The sequence below is a fragment of the Melozone crissalis genome, unplaced genomic scaffold, assembly GCF_028551555.1.
Source record: "Melozone crissalis strain CALT ecotype California unplaced genomic scaffold, PUWL_Pcris_2 ptg000008l_1, whole genome shotgun sequence".
In the NCBI taxonomy this organism is placed as follows: Eukaryota; Metazoa; Chordata; class Aves; order Passeriformes; family Passerellidae; genus Melozone; species Melozone crissalis.
The window spans coordinates 14,330,826-14,355,944 of record NW_026535786.1 but is presented as its reverse complement, the minus strand read 5'-3'; the positions used below and the strand labels follow the sequence as shown (position 1 = coordinate 14,355,944).

The 25,119-nt window shown below is 42.2% G+C and overlaps 1 protein-coding gene across 1 annotated transcript; it reads right to left on the bottom strand.

The window, feature by feature from the left end:
• Positions 1-779: 779 nt before the first annotated feature.
• On the bottom strand, positions 780-25,033 carry GDAP2 (ganglioside induced differentiation associated protein 2). The gene is made up of 14 exons (XM_054269803.1): positions 24,925-25,033; positions 23,219-23,465; positions 21,541-21,680; positions 17,496-17,649; positions 15,476-15,564; positions 13,515-13,591; positions 12,306-12,465; positions 10,630-10,780; positions 9,640-9,716; positions 8,932-9,008; positions 8,228-8,367; positions 7,565-7,619; positions 2,593-2,736; positions 780-1,652 (listed from the first exon to the last, which is right to left on the bottom strand). The coding sequence occupies exons 2-14, from the start codon at positions 23,392-23,394 to the stop codon at positions 1,605-1,607; spliced, it is 1,488 nt and encodes a 495-aa protein (XP_054125778.1). The 5' UTR covers positions 23,395-23,465; positions 24,925-25,033; the 3' UTR covers positions 780-1,604.
• Positions 25,034-25,119: the final 86 nt, after the last annotated feature.

Sequence of the window (25,119 nt, the reverse complement as noted above, 5' to 3'; positions counted from 1 at the left end):
GCAAACCCACTTGCTTTTTATATGTTGTATATTCACAACTGTTACAGCCCAGGCAAGTGATTACTGTAATCTGTGACTGACATAGCAACAGATATCCCAATATGTGAGGATACGTGCAGGATAAACACAACACTGAGCCAGGAGGCAAAGGTGGGAAACAAAAGGAACTCAGTATGGCCTGTCTTAGACCACACTCCAAACTCTCTGACTGCAAACAGAAATCATGACATGCAATTAGATGACCAAGAAAGAATTTTTTTCCCTGCTTATCCCATCAGTTTACAGTATCTTTAAACAAGACAGGGGTATAATTTCCAACCAGCTCAACAGGCATGAATAGCCACCTCCTAGGAGATCTCACAATGACTTCTGCTAATGCTTAAATAAGGCAGTTATTGCAGAAGTGGAAATTAATTTTGGTAAACAGAGAGTAGCAGATACAAGTTGGAGCAGGAAAGCAGCTAGAATCAAATAATGAAAATCATACCATCATTTTCACATTCAGTAGTGTTGTGACATTCTTCCTACCAAGGATTTAGTTCTTCTGCACTTGGGTCTGCCATCCCTGATTATGTTTTACAAGGGAGCCTTCTCCCTCCTCCTTTAGCTTTCCATGGGCAGCTCTGAAACACTTTTCACCTCCAGTTCCTCAAGTAACCTGTGGCTAAGCTCTCTGGCACATGTCATGAGTGTAACAGGAAATCAGAGGGACTCTGATACCTCCAAGAAACAATCTCTGCCACCAGAGGCTGGGATTGGAGCCACCATTTCCCCTCCCCTACAAGCCCAGTTTAGGCAGATGGCATCCACTTATACCAACATACCTGGCCATGGCAAAGGAGAACATAAATGAGTACAGTTAGAGAAAAGAAACCACAAATGCTTTTCAGTTTTATTCTTACTGGGAGGGTAGTGGCATCCTGACATGGTCCTTCACATCATCCAATGAAAACTGACAGGGACTTTTTCAAGGCTCCTAGCAGTTTGTGGGACTAAATCCTGGAGTAATGTTGGCTTGGCTGTAGTGCTCTGTCAGCCTGCAGACATGGCATTCCCAATTCCAGATAGTTTTGCTGGGTCAAGACTAAAGTAATCAGTACTAACAGAAAGGGAAAGTAATCAGATGTGAAACACAGACCACATGATGAGTGATGTGTCAGGCTGGTACTACACAATACTTGTACAGACCAGTCAGAAATGGGTATTACAAACAGAGCTGGAAAATAGTAATAGTTAAAAATATGATCAAGTGCTTTTGATGGATTTCCCAGAAAAGAGAAAGTCTCTTCAGAAAAATAATGTAACAGCTTCAAAAAACAACGATAACAGCAGCAATAACAACAAAACAAACAAACAAATGCATCTAGTGATCTTTAAATCAGCTTTTCCATTGGATAAATATATTTGAAATAGTCGTACAGTTCACAGTGGCATAAAGTTCTCTGATTGCTTGAGTGCTTGAAAATATCTCATCAGTAAAAAAATACCAGAGCTGGGGGAGGAAAACCCTCTCTCTGAATTCTGTACATGGGTAAATGCACAGGTTTTGGCAGGCATCAGGTCACTGGATCCATGGGGAACTGGCAGCATCACAGGACTGCAGATCACAAGTCAGGGGATGGAGGATAAGAGGAATAGTAAGGCCCATTTTCCTGCAATGAGAACAGAACAAGCAGTTGAACAGAAGCCTTCTCCAATACACCTTGTTGCAGTGACAGTGTCACAGAGGCACAAATAATTAGATATTAGGTTTTGTTTTCCCTGGGTACAGTGAGTGCCACAAGTCACCCAGGAGAGGACTGTGCTGCTAAACAAGCAAACACAGGCCTTGCTTTTGCCTGTGTTTTAAGCATAAGCAGGAGGTGCAAGTTAAACTTTTGCCATTAAGCCAAGGCTGTGACACCAGGAAGCCACGGATGTTGGTACAACCAGTGACTCAGACACAGCTACTAATTAATGCAGACACACAGCTCTGGCTACTCCTTTGGAGTTACATCACATAGTCTTTGGAAGGATTTTGCCAACGCAAGCCACATTCATGCCACCATTTGGTTAGAGACCTGAGGAGCAGAAGGGAAGAGGAAGAAAGTCCTATACAAAGGCAGGACACTTTTCTACTGTTCCATTTTTCCCTGCTGTTTTTGTTTTTTTTTTTTTTTTTTTACTTTTCCTGAATGCTTTGTTAGCATGTGGGGCAGGGAAGACAAAACACAGCTACCATTTCTTTTTCCAGTCAGTATAAGGTGTGCAGCAGCTAACACAAATTTCATCTTGTCCACAGGCTGTTAGTGTGTTATATTACAGTTCTTGGCTGAAGAAGGGTAGGCTGCCTTTTATGCAACAGGAGACTGCTCTAATGGGGAAGCAGCCCTCCTTCTTAGCCAAGCCCTCTGCTTGGGGTGATGTAGACAAAAAATTCAGGGAATCATTACTCACAGAACAACACAGACTCTCCAGAAACCTTCCCTCTTCCTTCTCCCCATTCTTAAGGTGTGGAAGTCAGTGCCCTTAAAGACTTGCAGACCAGAAGGGGAGCAGCACAAGGGCTGCTCTTAGGGCAGAGTTTCATGGTGGCCACAGGCAGTCACTTACCCTGGCGTCGTACTCGAGCACGAAAGGGGGAAGGTCAATCTGTTCGGGGGGTATGGCTGTGAACAACTGCTGAAGGCTTTCCACATAGTGGAGTTTGTCCTTTAGCCCTGAGACTGTAAAGGTTGTGAAAAACCATGCTGAGACCTGAAAATAAAACCCAAAAAAAAGCAATTAACAAGGCGCTGCTTCAAAATCTTCAAGTTCAATGTAATACTCCACAGTGAATCAGGCTCGAGTTGAACTTGAAACACTAAAATCATTGCCATAACACAACAAGATCAGGAAATATGCACCACCAATTGCTGGCAAGCAGTGTCTTGAGAGCTTCAAGCTGGTGTTTTCTGACTCTACACTCCTCCCCAAATGTCAGCTTAAGGTCCCTTTTTCCAGTCTTAGAGTGACAGCTATTCTGCTATTTTTCCTCAAAACCCCATCAGGATAGTGGCATGTTTTCACTCCAAGCTTAGCCAGTTCAGAAAATTACCTATTTGACTCTGTCAGAAGGATTTTCAACCCTTTACATTCAAGTCTTCACTTGAAAGAAAGGCCAAATAGAGTGAGAGAAAGGGAGACTTTTGGCTTTTCAAAGATTGTACTGAAATCTCCCTCCCGCTTTGGGTTGTCTGAGTGAGCTTTTGTTTTACCACCTTTTTTATCAAAGCCTTATTAATTAAACTCTACAAGAATAAGCCTATCAACTTATTCTACAAGATTTTACTCTAAATAGTCACACCTCTGTTTTGGGTACAAAGAGGATAGGGAATTTTTGTTTTTGAAGACCAGTAAGACAGCAATCTAACCCTGCTTAGATTGACTGCACAAGCTTTAGGTTTTCAATCCACCTTCTCCAAAATTAAGTACTGTATTACTTATTGTTTATTTCTTTTCTATTCTTTTCCTGGCAGACTGAAGGAAAAGAAAAAACCTGTTCTACAGGTCACAAATGCTTATAGTAGGGATCAATCACATGTTCCTGAGCAACCAGATCTTCCTGACTCTTCTTCAGCCAGAGGTCAGAGCAGATGACCTCCAGGGTCCTTTCCAACCTTGACCATCCTGTCATTCTGTTTGATAATTTTGCTTTGACTGCAGGAAGTTAACAAAAAGAAGCAACACTGCAAGAAAAGCCTTGAGGAAAGCAAGAGTTTAAAATAAACTCTAAGATTAAGTCAATAAAAATGATCTGTCTGAATACAACATTAAAGAGAAAGTCAATTCCTAAAAACTGTCCTGGAATTACTGTGCTGTCTCCTCAGAACAGCTTATTTTAATGAGAAAGGAACAATGAAAAAGAGAAAAGGAGGTAAAGAACACGACAGAACATTTGGAATAAATTAATCAGTTTAAGGGAAAAATTAGAGATTTATGTTAGCAGAAAGCAGGGAGACAGATTTTACTGGCATCCATTATTGTTCTAACAAGACCTCTTATGAGTGACACTAAGTGAGAGATTAATGAGTGAAAAATACCTTCTCAATCTTGCAACAAAGTAGCATGGATTTCAAGGTGTGTTACGAATAACACTCATTAAACATAATTGCTATGGATGTTTAATGCATAAAATCCTAATAGGGGATATTTTTGCAGCCATCACAAAAACTGCTGTTGGGAAAAGTGTTTTTCCTTTTTCCCCTCCTTCCTCTCACTATACAAGCCACTGCAGCTTGGCATTACTCAGGAGCACAGAGAGAAGGGAGAGGGGCAGAAATATTTCTGGAGAATTTTTCTATTACCTCTATTCTTGATAATCACAGGTTATAGAAACAGTAATACAAGGGCAGCTCTATTTTCTTACTGGTAACAGGACATGGAACTTTAAATTAAATTAAACTTTTAATGCACTGAAAGTAGAGGAAGTTGTACCAGAGCAGCCAAAGAAAGTTAAAAATCAAGAAGACATGTGCTGAAGTTTCCCTTCATTTTTCTTCTCCTGATATTCTGAATCTAAATAGAAGGCTGTCAGAATCACTCTGCCAAGCTATAAACCCACAGTTAAATGTATGAGGTGTCTCCCACAAAAAGCCAGTAACACAGATTAGCTGTGTCTCTAATCTCATAATTTGGGCATACCACAAAGAGAAATTTACTAAAACCTGGGAAATTTTATTCCAATTGGAAGGAGGTTGTGTAGAGAAAACCTAAGTGATTTGCAGCAACCCTTCCACCGACGTCTGATCTCAAGAAACTGCTTTTAGGACCATTACAGAAAAACAAACCAAAAATTGTTCATGATAAATACAAAGAGTGTGATGATTATGAGTATCTAATTTGAGTCTTTGGGTATGTTTCAGCTGTGAAACATTCTTGATTCACAGCCAGTAATGAAAACAGAATTACTCTGGCTGAGACTGTTTCAGATCCAGCAATTTATAGTTCAGTTCAGAATGCAAGCTCTGAAAAAGTTTATTTGGAGAGCTCTCAGAAGAGAGGAGCTGAGAGGATTCACATAAAAATGCCTCCAAAAGCCCTTTATTTATCTATCAGCAGCTTTATCAAAACCAAGTAGGAGGAATTTGGGATGCATGAGTACAAAGGAACTTGTGATGGCACTTCATGGGTGCCTTGATCTGAGGCCTCGCAGCAGAGTGCTCATGCAGCAAGAGCCACTCCAACCTACAAAACTGCTGACATCTATGCTGTGATTTCATGACAAGCACAGCTCCATTTCACAGATCACAGGAACAATCAAAGCATGAGGAAAGGCAGGAGCACTGTACAGAAATGTGTGCACAGTGGCTCACCCTGCTTCATTTCCTCTGTGCTTTAGGACAACTGCTGAACCTTCCCTCCATGTATTCTGGACAGGCCATTACCCTCAGAACCGCACAGTTTACAACAGGTTCACACCTAGAAACCAAACAAAGAATCATTGTTGGCACCATAAAGTACATGGAGAACTCTGCTGGTTTTCTAAGGACATGATTTTCCAGAAGACATGATGAAAAGCCTTTTGATCCCTTTTAGCCCATAAATCAGCAGAAGTGACTCTAACAGATGGCAGCCATCCACTGTGCCAGGATTCAGCCCTGCTGTGAAAGGGACAATTTATACCAGACATTTAAGATCTGTGTATGAGGGTGATGTGTTTGGGAAGTCATGTGAATGTACAGAACTTCCTCCTGAATGTGAGGCATGGGATATTTCCTACTACTTGGAGGGAGGGAGGGAGGGAGGGAAGGAAGGAAGGAAAGGAAGGAAGGAAAGGAAGGAAGGAAAGGAAGGAAGGAAAGGAAGGAAGGAAGGAAGGAAGGAAGGAATCCAAATAGGAAGATGAATGTGCCAAACATTTTGGAAGAAATTTGAAGCTTTTGAGCTAGCAATCTTCAATGGGGACAAGAGTCCTGAAAGAGCCAAAAAAAAAGGAGGAGAGAAAAATCATTCCCTCTTAGCAGCCATCTTCTTCACCATGCTTTCTGCTGCATATTCCCCATCATGTTGCATAAGCTGATTGTCCATGCAACAGTCAGAAGCAATCCTGCTTGCCTTCCAGTTATAGAAAAGACTGTCAGAAAGACATGGATACACATTCTCTTTTACCTCCAGCTGTGCTGCCAGAATAGGATACAAACCAATACTATTTCCAGCAAGTTAGAGAACTCTGTGTCTCTCACCCTCCCTGCTTCCCACCAACCATCTGTTTTGCCTACAGATCTGCTGAGTCCCACTGCAGTTTCCAAAGGGACAGACAAGATGGCAACAGACACCAGTGAGGATGAGTTGTCATCCTCCAACAACAAGAAAAATATTTCTCAACTAAATAGAAAGGCATGGGAAGAGAGAAGGGGGGGTGAAGTGCTGCTGAGAATCTAAAACACTAGTACTTCCTAGGTTCAGCTTTTCCACTCAACTCTGTGACCTTAGTAATGCTCTGTGCCAGCTTCTACATTTTTATGAGCATCAGAGCTGGAAGGTCTAATTCTAGGACACAGACCTCTGATCTGTATCCTGCGAGAGTAACAAATAACCTAACAGAAACTGGAACCTACACTGCTGGGATGCCTCAGTCTTATCTCCATAAAAACAAGGAAGCTCCAAGTCTCATGGTGTCCCAGCTGTGCACAGGCAAAAAAAAAGACTCTTTGGAAATTTAGCAGTCAAATAAATTCTTGCTGAACATGTGCAAACAGATGTGTTTTTCCAGGCATATAATTTTCTCAGATTTGATTAATGTCAGCAAAAAGCAGAATAAACACAGAGGTTAATCTGATGTGAACATGGAGGATCAGATTTCTGTTTTAACTGGACAAACAAAAATTCTAGGAAGGGCTGCTGCTGCCACTTAGTCAACCTGAAGTACTCATACTGCTGCACTAGGAGTAGTGGATGTGAGGTCCAGAAGGGAACCAGCTCCATCTTCTGTTGCCCCACACAGATCCCAGCCAAGGGTAATAGCTTAGTGCATGACAAGTTCAGTTTTTTTGTCTCCTGATGGATTAACAGGATTTTTTCTGCACTCCATCAAAGGCATTCTTCTCACCTTTCTTTGCTGCTCTCCACTGTAACCCTGACTAATCCCACTGCTGCCTGAGACTGCTCTCTGCCCCTCCCAGGGCAGCTCTGAAGTGACACACAGGACACACGTGGTACCTCTTGTGGTGAAAGAAAAGGTGAAACTGCTAGGAGATGAACTACACTAAAAAGAATTCCCTGAGTGTTTGGTCATGGTTTGTGACCCTGCCAGCAGGAAAAATGACAAGATGTTTCCCTTTTGAAGAGACACAATTCAAAGCTTCCACCTCTCTCTGGTAAGAGCACAGACAGCGTGCACAGCACTGGGGTTCAGCTATCACAAAGGCTGGAAGACTGCAGCCAGACCAAAGATGGGATGAATTTCAAGTTCTAACAGTGGATCCAGAAGATACTGCCTAATTTTGGGAATCTTCTGTACATCTCCATGTTCTCCATGCTACAGGCTTAAGTGCTACTCCACCAACATGCAAGATACATTTTTCTTTTGGAAGATTTACCTTACCTTTGAACGAAATGTTGGGTGGACAAAATACAATGCCTTCAAGTTCCTCTTGTACCTGGTTTAGAGAAGGAAAAAAAAATTTAAAAGTGAATTCTAACTAAAGTCATCTACACAAAATAACTGTCAAAAGAGACCATTTTTCTTAAGTGTCTGTGATGTAATTTTATAAAGTTAGATCTCATGTAAGGGCAGACACCAAAAAGCAAATGTAAAGGGAAAAGAAATTTTTTTTTTAAAAAGCAGAATGGTTACTTTTCAGTTAAAGACATGACAGCCTTCAGTCTTTCAAGTAGGAAGTGAAAGAAAGTTAAGGACAAATTTTGACTGCCACTGTTACCCAAACCTCTCCTCTCACAACCAGGAACACACTTTAACAAGGCCAGGCTCCAAAAGCTCCAGCTCTGGATTGTGACAGACAAAACAAGCAGAGTGCCTCCCTAAGAGCTCCAGAGGGAGACTGCAGAGGACAGAACTTCTGGTTAAAAAGATGGACTTGAAAAGGAAAGAAAACACCTCTTCCTTCTTCTTGCCTTTGTTAGTTATTTGGGTCTTTGTCCCAGCCAAACTCTCTCAGAAATAAATGGGAAATCAGATACAGGGAATGACAAATATTTGCATAGCACAGAGGAAGACTGGAACATGTTCTTTTCTATTGACACTCACTTGGCATCAACAACATCATAGAGTTTCTTCAGGAAGTTTGAGTCTAGTTGATTGTAATCATTTGTGAGTGTATGGAAGTACACCAAGACATATTCCTTCACTGCAATATGATCCATGACATGGATGAAATACAGAAGAGCCTGAGGCAGAAAGAAACAAAATTTATATTTGCAAAGAACTCTTTCACAGTTGCACTACATCTTAATATACTTCTCCTATTTCATCTAAAAATCAGGAATCATGAGCCTGGATGGCATTGCATTTCAGCTACAAAAGCAAGGCCAACATTCCAAGTCTTCAACCTGACTGTAATAACTTGGAAGTCTTTTGTCTATCTGACCTCACAGATGGAGATACATTCTTGCTATTTCCCTGAAAAACTACATTTAACTCATTATGTTTCACTCTTTACATCTTGGCAGTTATAGAAGCATGGTAACTCTCCTTCTTCTTGAGAAGAAAAAGGAGTTCATACTAGCCCTGTTTTTTCTAAAAATTGCCTAATTAAAATGTGTCAGCCCAATGCACACATAGCTCTCTAAGGGTTTACATTTTCATCTGCCTATATAAATACTTTCCAGTTAACATCTTAAGTCCTACAAATGATGTTTCCAGCATTAAAGCTGAATTACCCTTACAATCAGACTTTTCCATCCAAAACATTCATATGTAACCTACACAACTCTAGTTTTACAGAGCCTTACCTTCTCCATGTCTATCAATGTCACAGGGATATTCCTTCCAACCACCACCATCACAGTGCGGCCACAGTTATCTACACCTACAAAAGAAATAAAGATGTCTCAACTTCTCTCAGCCATGCCAGGTTTTGTAGCTGGGCCCTTTCAATCCAGGGAGAAAGAGCCTCAGCTCACAACTTTTGCAATGCATCTGGTTTCCAGCAGAGGAAATATGATTAGTTACTGCTCTCACTATAACAGTACCTATTCTGATTAAAAAACCCATGTATCTGAGAAATTTAAGGACTGCAATTTTATGTTGCCTGTGTACTCTATATTTACTTAAATATCAAATAATAACATGGTTTTTATGTTCACTTCACTTGCAATTCTACCACCAAAGCAAAATGTTTCGTAGAAACCAGGCTCTGAACTCCAATGCACAGATTCCCAGAGCATGCCTCATGGACCTCCTGCAGCTCACAGAGCCTTGTCTAAGGCAAACAAAAGAATTGAAATTTGCAGCTACTGAGCAGAAGGCATCACACAACCTCGGTATTTACACAAAGATAGAGGTAAGCTCTGGATTTTCATGAGGCCTAACAGATAGCCAAAGTGCTGAACAGATTCTCTCCAGAAACACAGCTATGCTTCCAACATGACCTATTGTATAGGCAAGTCCAAAGAAAATAATTTTATTTCATAGGTCAGTCATCAGTACCCCAAACTTACCTGTCTGGTACAAAGCTTTAAGGGAAGCAATGTCAGAGAGGTCTTCAGCTCTTGCCTGACACAGCCAGCGATTATAACTAGAAAGTCAAAAACATCTGGTCAGATCTAATCCCCCTTTGGATTAGCAGTATAAGCCTGAAGAGGTATATGGGAAGGGAAGGACAAACAAGCTTTTTCTGACTGAGCCCTCTCTGAGGTTGCTGTTTTCTGACCTATGGAACAACTATAAAGTTTTTAAAGAAAGAAGTGTTAAAGAATATAATTTAGTGTTTTAGTTGCATACCTAATGATTTTCACTTGGGCAATTAATACATATTAATATATATCAACTGGTAACTGTAGAGGCATTGCATTTGGGCTGAAAATATCTCAGAGGTTTTTCCATCTAAATATGTCAGTATTTAAAAGACAGGAAAAAAAAGAAAATTTCCTTTAAAAGCCTAGATGTTGAAGACAACTATGCAACAACCAGTTTCACTAACAACTTAGTGCCTCATCTGACAAAACAAGCCAACACTGAGCCTTGAGAGGTGTCCAGCATGGAATTACCTTCTAGAGAAGTGATCATGCACATTAAGGTTACCAGGGCAGGGAGGGGGAGAAAGCCTGAGCCTTCTTTTATTTATCAAATGGAAGAAAAGTGTTTTGCTATCTGCGCAGAGCCTCAGGAACAAGTGGGCAGTATCAAAAGCAGATGATCCCACTACTAAAAGTGGTGACAAAACAGTGACATCTTGTGGCAAACAGGTAAGGCAGCTGGCTGGATGCATTGGGTGTGCTAAAGGGTTCATCACAAGCTTCCCTCTTTCTCTTACTGCCCCATCCCTTCTCCCTTCAGGCCAAAGAGGCTACTACATCAATCCAGGGTGACACCAGGCTTTACCTGTATTTGCTTGCTGGAAGATGAGGCTTTGCAGATAAACAAAGCTATCATTCATAAGGGTTGGTCCTAACTAACACAAATATTCACATGAACAAGCAAATTCTCACTTCCTCTGGTGCTGTTTCTGCAGAGCTGCCTCTGACAACTGTCCCTGAAGGATGAGGCGCCTCTGTTTATCAACGTCCCCCTCCATGCGGGCAAAAGCATGGGACCCAATGAAAGACAGATCTGCCTCCAGACCCTCTTCATCTGAAGCATCTGCAGTGGAAACAAAGATGGCATCAAATGTTTGGGCTGTGCACAGGACAGCAATGCTGCTGATGAATTGGTACATGTCCCAGTGAAACAACACAGTCATTGTGCTACAGACTAACACAAAGCCCCCGAGGTACCTGATGTGGCTCTGACACCTCACCAGTACCACTGGCAGATCACAGCAGTGATTGAGAACCACTGCCTTAAAGTGCTGGTTTGCCTGGAAACTAACTGGGAAGTCTAGTAATCAGTGATAACAAAGGGTTTACTTTCCCAAAAAACAAGTTCTGGAGAGAGTGCTTCAGCTTTACTTGAGCTTTACAATCATCCTACTTCTCAAAAAGGGAAAAATTAGTGCCCAGAGGCACAGATGCTGCAGCTAAATTTAAATTATTAAATTTAGAAGCTGTAATGTAGAAAGGGCCCATTTCTTGTATCACTGACACTTCCTGAACAAATGCTGTAGTGATCTGAGTGTAGCTATTTTCATAGTATTGTTTACAACACAATTGGGTGATGAAATAGAAGAGCACAGGCTCAATTCCTGGTGACAATACCAGAATGCTCCACTGAATTGATGTCACCCAGGCATGTTGCTAAGACTTCTAGCATTGTCTCTCTGGGCAATCTAGACAGGAACTGAGTTTCCCCTTTTAGCATTACATGCTATAGTAGCAATGGAACAAGAGTGCAGGACTCCTCTATACAACTATGCAAATCCAGTAATTTCACAAATTATTAGCTAGTGGTTGAATACCTCACACTGATCACACTGTGATCAGCCACAGCAGCAAATATCAAATATTCATATCCCAAATGGCTATGCAAAAGCAGAAAATTGAAATTAATTCCCAGTTATCTGCTTTGGATGGTTTAAGGCTCTAAAACTTGCACATCACTGCTCAACAAGTAAGGCAGAATGTGTCTGTCAGTTAATATATTAAATTGTTTTGCTACACGTATCTCACCTCCACCCTGACATCTAGGCAACCTCTTTACAAAGAGACTTTCACTGAACTTTGATAGCCACCTCCAAGTACTGTTCTCTGGGTTCCTCTAGTTATTTTATATGTTTTAGGGAGTTTCTGCTAGTTTTCATTGCCCATTTACTAGATGGATGCACTGTATCCCTGCTGTATCAATACAATTGTATCATTTGAGACAACACTTGCTAATACATAACACTTTGCTAATACACAAGACAGACCATTAACCATAATACCTTTTTCAATTAGGGGTTGCACCAGATTCTGCAAGAACACCTTCAAAGTTCCTAATAACTTTGGGGAAAATTTACAAAGGGAATGAATCCCCCACCTGTTCCACCAAGAAAGGAAAAGACAGAACAGCTCTACTGCAGTTACTGCTGGGGAACACAAGAAGCCAACGAGGCAGCTTGAGAACTGGAATCATTGTAACCTGACTTAGGTGAATTGAGGTAGGAAAACATTTCTCTCCTTCCTTTTCTGTTTTTTCCCACTGACTTTCCCAGAGAGACACTTATTCCCAAGTCCAGCTCCACACTCACCATCTGGAACACCTGGCTTTTCAGTGATCCTGATCTGCCTCTCCGGTACTACTGGCTCCCCTTCTGCATTGCCAATGTCTGCAGGGAGGTAAGGCAGGGACTGCACCTCTTCTTCCAACGACCTCGGGAAGTACAGAGGCAGCAACTTCTGGTAAGTGGCCTACAAATAACAAAAATGCATGAAGGGTCTATCACACATCCGTGCTCTTCACTTAAACGGTGTCTGCCTTTGTAGCAGGGAACTTGTCAGCAGCTTGGAGGCATAGTACTGCCTCCCTCAATGCTTAATTTGGGCTGGGAGTACTTTATCAGGTAATCTTGATAAAGGTTAACTTTTTGGGTTTTTTTGCCACACTGGCAAATGACTTTGAGAGGACTTTGCTAAAACCTGCACGAATTCAGGTAGATTGCAGATACTTTAGCTTTGTAATGAAGTTAAAATATGCACAGACAACAGATTTTTGAGCAAATGTTGCTTATGCTAAAATGTACCACTATGTAGACCACCTTTAGTGATCTGCCTGGGAGAAAAGAAAAAGCACCAGCCAAACAAGAAAATTCCCCGCCACGTGAAGGAAAATAGTGAAAATCTCTACAGAATGTATTACTTCATGGGGTTCTCTCAACTGATCAGCAGTTTTATGACCCCCAATGAATTAGTTATTTTCCTTATCCATATACCATAGAACCTGAGCACAGCATGGGTGTTCTGCTCAGAAAGAAGTTTGATGTACAAGGAAAGTCAATATTCAGATTGCCTGCATCTCTCAGAACACAGATCATTAAATGTCAAGTTTGCTATTCCAACAAGCCAGCAGGCTGCATTTCAGATGTTTGTTGGTGATCTGTAGGGAACCTGAAATGGCCCTCTTCAAGCAGATCTTTGTGTAAGGAGGAAACTTTGTGTGAGGAACTTCCTTTCTGGCTAACAGATAACATCCAGCACAATTGCATGCTATCACCTCCCCTACTGCTCCCTGTCCACAGCTCAGCAACACAGAAGACAGAAGCAGAAAGATTCTCAAGTGTCCATAGTGACTGCTAAGAGCATGAAGAGTTCTGGAAGAGGGGCTATGCTAAGAAGGAGGCAGAAGAATGCTGCAAGACCAAAAGTCTATGTGATCTGAAGGGGAAATCCAAATCCAGGTTTACTGCTGCACAGAAGATCAGTCATGCCCAGGAATTTTGGTGGAATGAATGCCAAGATACCTCTTCAAGCTCAGAGACAGCAAACACCACCTTCTCCAGAGTCTCTCCATGAACCTCCAGAAACCTCCTAACTGTGCCTGCAAGGAAGCAGATTAAAGGTAGTTAGCAAAACAGAAGGAGAAATCTACACACACAGCTACAAGTGAAGAACTCACAGTGTAGACAAGAGATACATCTCATACATCTCTCCTCATACTAAACAGCTCCATAGGCTGTAGGCAATGGAGTGGATTAAGTGGTCATTTAACAAACCAAATGGGTGGCTTGCCATATTGGAAGTACCATCTCCACTCTCTCCTGATGCTGACTTTAGAGACACACAAATACAGAATGAATCTCTCTCAATTTAGCTTACTAGGCATTCCTTAGACTGTGAAATGTGGTTCAAAGGCCTTGAAAAATCAAGCCAAATCCTTCCTTTGGAGTCCTGTGCAAACTGCTAAAACCAGGCATTCTTAAAACAAGCCACTGTGCCTAAAGTTATCAGCAAAGCAATATAAGGAAGCTACAGCAGAAGCTGGTTCAAGGCAGGGTCAGCAACACAAAACCTCTGGGGTCAGCTATGCCAAAAATATATAAAATTTCTATTTGTAAATCATGAGAGAAAGTGTCCAAACAAATTCGTTGGTACGGGAGTATTTTATCAATTATCACACAGACTTACAGAGACAACAGAAGATAGCAATAAAAGAAGTTATTTACAGAGAATGTTTTTTGGGAGCTCAAGAAACAGCAGAGGGGGAAAAAGGAGCTATTTTCAAATACTTCCTGTGTACTACTGTACACAAATTCCTGTGTAATCATGTTGACCTGCGACATTACACAACAAATGATTTGTGCAGTTTCACAGCAAACAGTTCTGAATGCATCTGAACATGTGAAAAAGCCAGAAGAGATGGGGGAAAATAGGAACCAGCATATACAAGAGTATATAATATTCTTGTTTGAGCACTTTTCTATATTTTCAGCCTAGGATGTTTTCTGATTTGTTTTCAGTGATCTTCATTTTTCCCTTAATATAGTTTCCTCTCAAGAACAAGGCAATTTGAAAAGTTTTAGCAATGCTTCTTAGTAAGAATTTCCATAAAACAAATAACAAGCATAAGAACCATTTCTCTTTGATTGTTCTGAACTGGCATATTTGATGGCTCTTATTCTGGGGACAGTGAACAGCTGATTCTTTTCACCATTCCCATGCCACTCATGAGTTTACAGACATCTATCACACTCCCCCTCAAGTCAGGTATATTCCAGTCTGAAAAAGCCTTGAGCTCATTTCACTATTTCTTGCTTTTTTCTTTTCTTGTTGACCTCCTAAACTTTTCTGTCTACTGTATTATTTCTGACTCTGCAGCTTTAAAGGGTGAACAAAGCACTGATTGATTGCAAAACATTCTTAATTTTGTTGTGTCTTACTCAGCTTGCTGTTTTTCATGGAAGTATTATCATCTCAATGTTTTGCTGCCTATAATCAGCCCATCATTTTGCATGTGAAGGCAGAAGCCTGTAGGAGTGGGTCAGTGGGGGAAGGATATCACTTTACATTTGGATGTGCTGATGACACTAAAACAGCAGATGAAATTCACTGTTGCTCTAATCTGCCTACAAGTATTTAACAGTAAGGCCTCATCTTGGCTCTTCTGAACAAACTTTTATTACCAGCAACCTCTGTTGCCTAATGTTTAGCATCTTTTCCAGATTATAAATTAATGCATTGAAAAATATAAGTTCCAGAACAGATTCCCATGGATCTTTACTGATGAAATCCCAGGAATCTTTACTGAGAAAAAGGATAATTTGTTTTTATCTTCCATTTTCTGATCAGCCATGGAATGCCTTGTCTTTTTACAGGCCCTAATGAACCACAGACCCCTAAAAAAGGTTTCTCCATTTCAAGAGCAGTCTGTCAGAGGTAAGTGACCTGCTGCCACCCAGTTTGTGCTGTTTTCCAACACACTTACGCAGCGCTATGTGGGTTGCATCCTCCAAGGGGTAGCATCTTTTCAGAGTATTAATGACACAAAATCCTACGGAGCACATTGCCTGTTCCCTGGAATCCAGAAAAAGAGAAACAAATGAATAGACAGCCAGCTGCAAACAGAAGTCTGTCAGGGCAGTAGGGAGCACCATTAATTTCTTTTCTGGCTCTAAACAGCAGTAATCCTCTTTCAGGTTTTTGCAGGAGGATTCTTCCCTGGCAAGATGCACACACCCTCATTAAACAGAGATGGAAAGAACCATTAATTATTCCCCACTGGTTCCTCTGGTGCTCATTTTCAGATTTCTCCTTCCACCTCAGTTATGCTGTTCCTACAGTTCCTCATATCCTGAATTAAGTTCTTCCCTCCAACTCCCTGCAATCCTTGCTCAAAATACTTTTGTTCCTGTTTAGGACTGACAGTAAGGAGAAGGAGGGAAAAAGAAGGTGCTTTTCAATACATACACACTCCTGTTTCTTCACCTGACCAATGATTTTGTTTTGTTAGAGGTCTGGACACAGGCCAATGTGGCTTACTCCATCTTAAGTATGATTAGACAACCACCAGAATGGAGTGACACACACTTTAGAACCAGTAAGATGATTCCAGCACCGAGCCATATTTTCAAAAGAGTAAAGCAGAGCTGTTGCAAACAGTAATCAAAGGAGTTTGAGCAAGCTCAAAGATGGTAGACAATTTCACAAGCATCAAAAGTTACTCTGGAAAACAGATTGACTGAAAGACACTCAGCATGCAGAAGTATAAGAATTTTAACATAGTTTTTAACATGTTTCAATCCAGGCCTGAATTTGCTAGTAACTTCTGAGGCAGAACAGAACTGGCACACGCTAAAAATCATAGCTGTAATCTTGAGCTTGAAACAGTTACTATTGGGTCACAGACATATTTTATGAAAAATCCTTTCATTAGGATCTTTTCTCCTGAGAAGCTGCGAGGCTCAGGAACAAAATGTAAACAATAATTATCTGCTGCTGTGGAATGCAACAAGTGGATCTTTGATTGGTCTCATGTGGTTGTTTTTAATTAATGGCCAATCACTGTGAGCTGGCTCAGACTCTCTGGTCAGTCACAAGATTTTATTATCATTCTTTTCTTTTCTATTCCTTCCTAGCCTTCTGATGAAATCCTTTCTTCTATTCTTTTAGTATAGTTTTAATACATCATTTTCTTTTAATATAATATATATCATAAAAGAATAAATCAGCCTTCTGAAACATGGAGTCAGATCCTCATCTCTTCCCTCATCCTGGGACCCCTGCGAACACCACCACAAATATTGCACTGCAACACAAAGTCCAACCTTGGAAGAATTGATCTTCCCAACCCTAAAAAATTGTTAGGTATGCTTTCTGACACTGCTCTTCCTCAGGTGTATTTTGTGACTGCTACCACTACAACAGCTGCCACAGGAGAAGAACAGAACACAGAAAAATAGGAAGAAAACCCCTCTTAGTTAAGAGGAAGTAGAAAATACCGCAGACGGAAGGGGAAAAAACTACAAACCTAGATCCTGCAACTGTAGATTTAAAAGTAACCTTATAACCTAACTCGGAATTTTAGCTGCCTGTTGCACAAGGGCAGAGAAGCCAAACACACAGACACAGCAGTCAGATCTGCCTGTGGGTGTGTCCCCATGGCTGCAGACACACATGGAGCTGCTGCTGGAGCAAGCTCCAGCACCGAACCCAAAGCAATTATTAATGTTTCTCCTTTGAAGAACCGAATGCTGCACAGATCCAGCTACCCCGTTTCAGGGCTTGAACCAGCTCAGATCTCTCTGTGCATTTTCCCTACACCACAGCAGAGATAAGCAAAGCACGAAGCACACGGTGAAGCCACTCCTGTTTTCATGTCCTTAACCAGACCCAGCAAACACGAGAAGACGCTCTCAGAGGTGAGATCTTTGTGCAGAGCCGGGTTTCCAGGCTGTGTGTCCCAGCTGGAGCCCGGTGTGGGCTGTGCTGTGCAGTGCAGTGCTTACTTGGCGAGCTGCAGGACGTTGCGGTAGCAGCTGTACAGGGAGCTCTCGGCCGCCGTGCGGTACCGGCTCTTGTACTTGGGGCCCACCGTGTGGATGATGAAACGCGCTGCCAGGTTAAACCCCTTCGTCAGCTTGGCCTCGCCTGTCCTGCAGCCTGCCACCAACAGAACAGCAGGGTGAGTGCACATGCCATGGCAAGAAAGGCACAAGTGTTCCAGCCCTTGTCTTCCTCCAGTCAGACAACTCCACTTCATACACAGAAGTCAGTGTTCTAGACATCAAATATTAAGGGTAACATCCGAACTCATACCAGCTGCTTAGCACCTAGTCAGGCTGAGGAAGTGAGAACTGTGCTTGTTCCTCTCAATTTTAAAATTTAAATTTAAAATTTTAATTTTAAATTCCTCTCAATTTTAAATTCCTCTCAATTTTAAATTTTAAAACTATGTGTATAAGGACTTACGAGATACTGCTACAAATTCTGTCTTAATTGCAGTGCTTACTACACTACTTACAGAGCAAAGGAAGAAATGATTTAGTAATGTGCAGAGAACAGATGCACAAGTATACCATACAGCAATAAAATTGGTTTGAGGAGACTGATTTGTGGATAAAGTGACCACAAGTCTCCTGAATCAAATAAACCAGTTGTTGGCAAAGCTATTAAAACTGAATAGATAATACATTTGTTTAATTTATGCTCTCAGAATGAGGTAGCTTGCTTTGTTTAGCATGTTTCTTCATGTCCACAAGGCAGACATATGATCCTCATGCAGCTCAAACTCTCTGGACAGACCAGTTGTCTAGTCTCAAGGAAAGGAAGTTCAAGCAATCCATGTAATTGTTCCATTCACAGCACCCTCCAGTTATACACTCTAGGGACAGATTCTGTGTTTGATGTCTGGTTTTCCTTTAGCATACAGAAGAAAAGTCTGCTAAACTTTCCCTTCTTCACCTAAATCTAGTACACTCCAGGTCTGGACAGCTGAAGAAGTACTTCTAGCCTCTCTCTTTCCCTACCCTCAAAGACAAGTGTTTTCCAACCTGCTTCCTTCTGCTTGTACTGCTGCACTCCAGCTTTCCGATCTGACTGAAAACCAGCATTTTCACTAGATTAGCTCTCATCCTGATTGCCTTTTAAGTTGCTGGTGGCCACAACAGGGAATGAGCCAGAAGAAGCAGCTGCAGGCAGCGTTCAGGCAGCAGTGCTGCAGCAGCTTGGCTTAAGCTGCCCACTGAACAGGTTAATGTTCATCTCTCCCACTCCACTCTTTCCTCAGAGTGCTCAGGCAAGCTAGCAACATGCATGAAAACGTATTTTATGGGAAGAGACACTCCAGGTTGAGAATCTTCCTCATCCAAAACTTCAAGAGTATCTTTTTAATGGCAACCACGCTGCTGTCTTGAAGCCCGCATCTTGTAACATTTTTGATCCAACAAATCACATCATTAGCTTCTATAGACCTCCACTGTGCTTCTTCTGGGTTAATCAGAAGGAAGAAAACACCATACTAAAACTAAGCATACTCTTCTGAATTCCTGCACAGCCTCTAAGACAGCTCAAGAGAGTGATTAAATAAGCACAATATGGAAAAAGGAAAGCCAAATCCAAAACAATGTATCAGATACTAAGTTACTTTTCTTCCTCTGCAGTCCCCTCACAACCAGCGAGGAGCAAGCAAAGGCCTGTAGGAAAAACTTGTGAAAAAACAATGAAGGCCAGTTTGATTGAGGAATACTTGTGAATTCAGTAGGGAAACCAATAAATTCAGGGAAGCAGATGTAGCATTGGTAAACTTTAGCTATACTCAGATCACTTCCCAAGGCATTCTGCCTGGAGATGTCTATACAACTTATAAAACCAAAATGAGCAGTATATATTACTCTTATTTTAAGTTACAAGATGAGGGGAGCTGCACAAGTCAAGGTCTGTGGCAAAACTGGGAACAAAGTCAAGATCCTATTTTTTATCTGATAAGATTTCAGCTTTTAGAATAGCTTTCTCAAGTTTAAAATGGAAAGTCTAAATTGTCTACATCATGTGTGTGGCAGAGAAAAAGCATCACCAGAGCTGTAAGTGCCACAAAAGGTCTTTATTAGACTGCAACATGTATTTGTTGATAAGCAAGCTTCTATCAATAGCACTTCATCTGCAAGCCTGCCCCTGGCTGTAGTATTTCTGCATTAACCAAAACTCATTCTGCTCCCAGGAACGTACAAGTTAGCTGAGCCTTAAAGAAGGCACAGGCCTTTGAAGAGTCAGCATGTCACATGCTTTCAGGTCATGATTTTTCTTGGAATCTATGAAATGTGAATATATACCAAGCAGCAGGAATAAAGCAGGAGAGACTTAACTGAAAATATATTTTACAGCTTCAGAACATAGACCATGCATTTTCCCTTTTTCAGCACATTCTCCAATGAAAAAATGTCAAGGCTAAGTGGGAAAGAGGGCAAAAAAGGAAGCAGAGATGACAAATGAATCCTAAACTGATTTTTTAACTAAGCTCTCCCTCTACTTCTGCTACTGTGACAAACACACTATGGGTGCTTAAATGCCAAATCTGTAACCCAGCCTCTCTTTCCTCCCCCACACAACATGTCAGTAGGGTGTCACAGAAGAACTGATTTCCATAAAACTCTTGGCACAAGATTAAAAGAGAAGTGTCTTCATAGGGAGTTGTGAACCTGCAGAATGCATTACAGGGAGAAGACACAGTGTTTTCACTGTGGTAGAAGACGCAAAACTACGCATAACTCAGCAGGGTAAAAGGGAATTTAAGAAGCTGAGCACAACAGCTCCCTACAGAGCTGACAGATCTCAGACTTTAGACTCCTTGAAATGCAGGCCCTCTCTTCCCACCTCTCAGTCCACACAAGAAACCCAAGTGTATTTTAGAAGAGTTTTGCGTATAATGTGGGGCCCTAACTATTCTAGAGCACCTATGGTATTTTAATTTCCACCCACAGCACACACTGACTTTTTGCTCTGTTATAAAATGGCTACTCTTCCTTCTGTTTAATTTTTAGGTTACTCAAAAAAAGCAAGCAAAGGATGATTTTATAGAAACAGGACTTCTATTCAATTGCAATTTAAGCTCCTGAGAGTTTATATTAGAAATATGGCTCTCCTATATCCATTTTGTTACTATGTAGGGAGACCAAGCTGTTATTCAGAGTGAGCAGTACCACACAGAGACCACAAAATTCAGTTCAGTACCATAGTTCCTAGAGATGTGAATTTTAATCTGTAAACCATATTAGACTTCTGTGTGACCTTGGATAACTATAAACTTTTGTTTGTCACACACAAAATAAGGAAACTATTATTCCCAGTGCCTGTTAGATGAAAAAAAAAGGCTGAGTATTCATCTCCCATTATCAGCAATAAACTCTGTTAATAAAGACTCTAGGAAAACCTCATCAATTTCTAGAACAGCCTTGCATTAAGGCTGCTCTTGTAGCTTTCCAATAAAGTCATTTGTTGTACACAAGAGACAAATGAACCAACCAACTTAAGAAGTCACAAAGACTTTATTTAGCCATGTAGTGTTTTATCAATCCATCTATTATTATTATATCTTTCTGAAAGGCTGCGTGTATATTAATATCCTGAAAGAAAGAGGATACACAAAGTGCATGGCGTAATCCACTTAATTTCTTCAATGGTGAACTTCAGTTTCTGTCTTTCATTATGTATACACAGTGAACAGGCTAAAATCTCAAGATGTGCAAGACTGCTCCCTTGAGCAAAAGCTCTGATAAGCTAACTGCTCAAAGTGGCTTCAGATAGCAATGGGAATTACTGTATCACAAAGTAAGGGCTCATAAAATCAAATATGTGCCACAGACTTTCAATTATCTGTAATGTGAGCAGCAAAAAGAGACTGGACTGGCAGGTGTTTCCCCCATTTTTTTCATGTTACTATCAGCTGTTGGGGGCTGGGAAAAGCTCTACCTTTTCTGTTTGTGCCCCAATCCTGATGTTTTGCACTATGCAAGGACAGGAGATTTCAATAAGATAAAAATGTCTCTGGTCACTTACCTTTGAGCTTCTGGAGCTCATCCTTCAGGTCAGGCCCAGCATGCATGAATATACTTTCAGACACAGGGTTCTTATCCGTGAGAGTCTCATTGCTAGTGTTGACGATGGCCGTGCAGTTCAGTAACGCCACATCTCCTTTCCTGAGGAAACAGTTCATTGCAGCCTGAATGTACAACTGAGCAGGATATTCTCAAATCAGTGCTGACAAGCAAGAAATGCCAAGTTCCAGGAAAGGCATTAACAGGACTCCAGTGCCCACACAGCACAGTGCACCCTGACGTGCTCACCAAGCCGAATTAGCTCTGGCCTCTCCCTGATGGAGACAGACTGCTTGCAAAACTCAGCCCCCCAAGAGTCCCAGCCCCAGCAGTAACTGGGGATGTTTGTAGAAAGGCAGTGTTGTTGTAGCTGTATGTAGGGCAGCTCAGGCAGCAAACATGCAAAGCAGCTTGTTAAACTGATGGCGTGCAACACTTCCAAAAACCCACATATTTTCTCTTGGGGATAAGAGGACGGTCCTTGTGTTATATTATTTTCAAAACTTAAACAACTTTTTCAATGTACTTCCTTTTTTTTTTGCAGACAGACTATCCATGGCACCTTACAACTGCTGTTCCTCAGACCACTGTGGGTCTAGAGTGATGCTGCAGCTGGACAAGTTCTCTTCTTTTTGCTCCCAAATGGTGAACCCTCAAGTTCATCATGTTCATTCTGCTGTCCAAAGATCAGACATGCAGAAGATAAACAAGTCACAGATGCATAAGAGACAATGGAGTAGCAGAACTTTGACCTGCTTTTTGTCACAGCAGCAGCCATCTGGGATTTTGGGATCAAAGAGCGTAGGAAGGGAAATAAAGATTCCCACGCACAGGGAGCAACTAAACTAACAGTTGAAATTGCACACATTTGCCCAAGCCATAAGAGATGTTTAACCTTTTACTCCTCTCTTTCTTTACTCTGTTTTACTCCTCTCTTTATTTAATTGAGTTCAGGAAATGCATGAAGAGTCCCATTTCCTGCATATATTAACCAGAGAGAGGTTCAGGCTGATCCCTGAATCTGCATCCCTGAGAAATCCTTCTCCCTTCACACTGATTAAGTTAGGTGTTATTCATCTAAAGAGAAGCCTTAGTATCTGAGTTACAGGAAAGGAACACTGATGGAGTAAGTACAGCATACTGTACTTTATCAATGGATTTTGGAAGAAAGTCATGGAGACAAAACACAGAATGGAGGAAGGAGGGGTAGGAAGAGCCAAAAGCAAGCCATGAGAATCACAGAAAAGAAAGAAATGCTGATTTAAAACAGAAAAGTGAAATCAGAATAACACTAGCAATTACAGTAAAAAGGTAAATAAAGGTGAATGAGGTTTAAATAAAACCCTCATATCCAAGTGCCCAACTAGATTTTGATACTAAGCACACAGTATGTAGGAAGTACAGCTCCAGTCTGCTGCATCAAGGACTACCTATGAGCACAACCTATGGTGGAGCAAAATCCCACACTTTAAAAGTTACCGTGAACAAAAATATTACGTTATTCTCAGATCTGTAATTTTTGATTCAAGAAAAGAGGATTTAGAAGTTTTATTCTACAGAAGTGATCATTACATGAAGATATGGATCCTGCAGTAAATGGAGAAGTGATGACAGACACACGAGAACCACATCGAACTTACCACAAGATTATTTTTTCATTGATGTCTTTCCTGTATGGAAAAGGTGATCTAACATCAACTTGAGCTTTTTCAACGGGACTTTGGTGACAATCCAGCTGCTTGGCCTCATAGGCATCACTCCAGCCTGGCAGACTATCAACATCCACAAACTGGGAAGGAGCACCCAAGGGATCCATGGAATGGAAACAGCAACTCCCTTCCTCTGCTAACTTGTCACACTCCAATTTTCACCGGAGTCTTCCAGGTGCTTTAAAGAAAAAAAAAAATCAAACCAGGTCACCAGCTGTTCAGTAATTGTCCCATAGAGACCTTTCACAAGACTGCAATGCAATAACAGCAGCAGACAAAAGAAAAACAGATTTCTCACTCAAACACTCCCTCTTTTGCTACCTGCATGCAATAAGGCCGTGCAGATACTCACAGTGAGACAAACCTCTTCCAACAATTCAAGGTGAAAACACCTTCTCTACTATTTTGATCCAACTGACTTGTGATCTTGCATTTTGGAAATTGCAAGGACAAATTTCCAAGTGCAGAGAGGAAATCAGTCTTTCTGAAAAGTGTTATTTCTTTATCTAGACTAAAAGCAAATTTGTAGCAGGGAATGTATAACCGATCCTTTCAGAGATACTGGTAAATATTTATGTAAAAAAGAAAAAAGACAAAGCTTCTCAAACCACAATGCCCCTAACCCTCCAAAACCCCAACCATTACAAACAAAAACCCTCCCTCTCCCCGAATAATACAGCCCTTGCAGTTCAGTGAATTCTGAGCTGCTACACACAAGACTTACTGTCACACAGCTCTTACAGCCACGCACTGAGGCACAATTTTAAGACGGAACTCTGGCACCTGACTGATGCTGAGATGACACCTGAGATGAAGGCTCAAACGTGCCAGCACTCACTTTTCAGCTGCCAGCAGGTAACGCTTTGGCTCCTACATTCCCGTAGTGACTACTGAGCCGCACTAGTGAATCAAACTAGCGCAAACATACCCACGTAAGTAACTTCAGCCTGCCACATACACACCCACTACTTAACTCCTTTTACAGGTTCGTAATTGATAATAATTTGAAAACGATCGCGCCCACAAGGAGTAATTGTGAAACGCGACTTACTAAGTACATTCATTAGCCCGGGGAAAACAACACAACACAACACAACACACAACACCCAAGTATCCAAGCTCACATTGAGGGCTAATATAGGCTGACATGAGGACAGAGAGAGCCGTAAGAGCATCTAAGTATAATTTCCGCTGGGAGAAAAGGCAAGGAGAGAGAAAGGGAAGATAAGCGCGGCTACGCCGGCCCCAGCCGGGAGCTGATCTACATCAGCATCTTCCCACTGCCGAACAGCCAACCCAGGGTTCTGGCTATGGCAGCAGAGGGAGGCGAAGCGGGGCGCGCACATCTCCAGGGTGTCTCCCCCGCGATCGCAGCCGGGCCCTCCCAGGGCGGAGGCGGCCCCGAGGGATTGTCGGGCTCGGAGCGGGGCGCAGAGCGCTGCGAGCGGGGGCCGCGGCCCCAGTGCCCGGGACGCAGTGCCGTGCCCGTACCGGGAGGAGAGCCTGCCTCTCCCGCCTCTCCCGCCCCACGGCAGGCAGCCGGGATTCCGGCACCGCGCTCCGCCCGGCATCCACCGCCCCCGCCCGGCTCCCGCACAGCGCAGGCCGGGCTGTGCCCAGCACCGCAGCGCACTCACGGGCACAGCCGCAGAGCCGCCGCCAGCCCCGCCCGGACAGACGGTCCCGGTCGGCGCCGGTCTGGCGACATCACCCAGGGCAGCTCCGCGTCCGCCGCGCTTCCGCTTCCCTTCCCGGGCGGGGCTCGGGGCCGCGCTCGCAGCCGCGCCCGCTCTGACGCACTTCCAGCGCGGCGGGCCCGGAGCGCCGCACGT

What these genes read in the sequence shown, in the direction of transcription:
- GDAP2 (XM_054269803.1), bottom strand. Translation starts at nt 23,394, where the DNA reads ATGGATCCCTTGGGTGCTCCTTCCCAGTTTGTGGATGTTGATAGTCTG. An exon ending in CTGTCTCTGAGCTTGAAGAG is followed by an intron (nt 12,466 to 13,514) that starts GTATCTTGGCAT and finishes TGTTATTTGTAG; the next exon opens with GCCACTTACCAGAAGTTGCT. An exon ending in TAAAGCTTTGTACCAGACAG is followed by an intron (nt 9,009 to 9,639) that starts GTAAGTTTGGGG and finishes TTTCTTTTGTAG; the next exon opens with GTGTAGATAACTGTGGCCGC.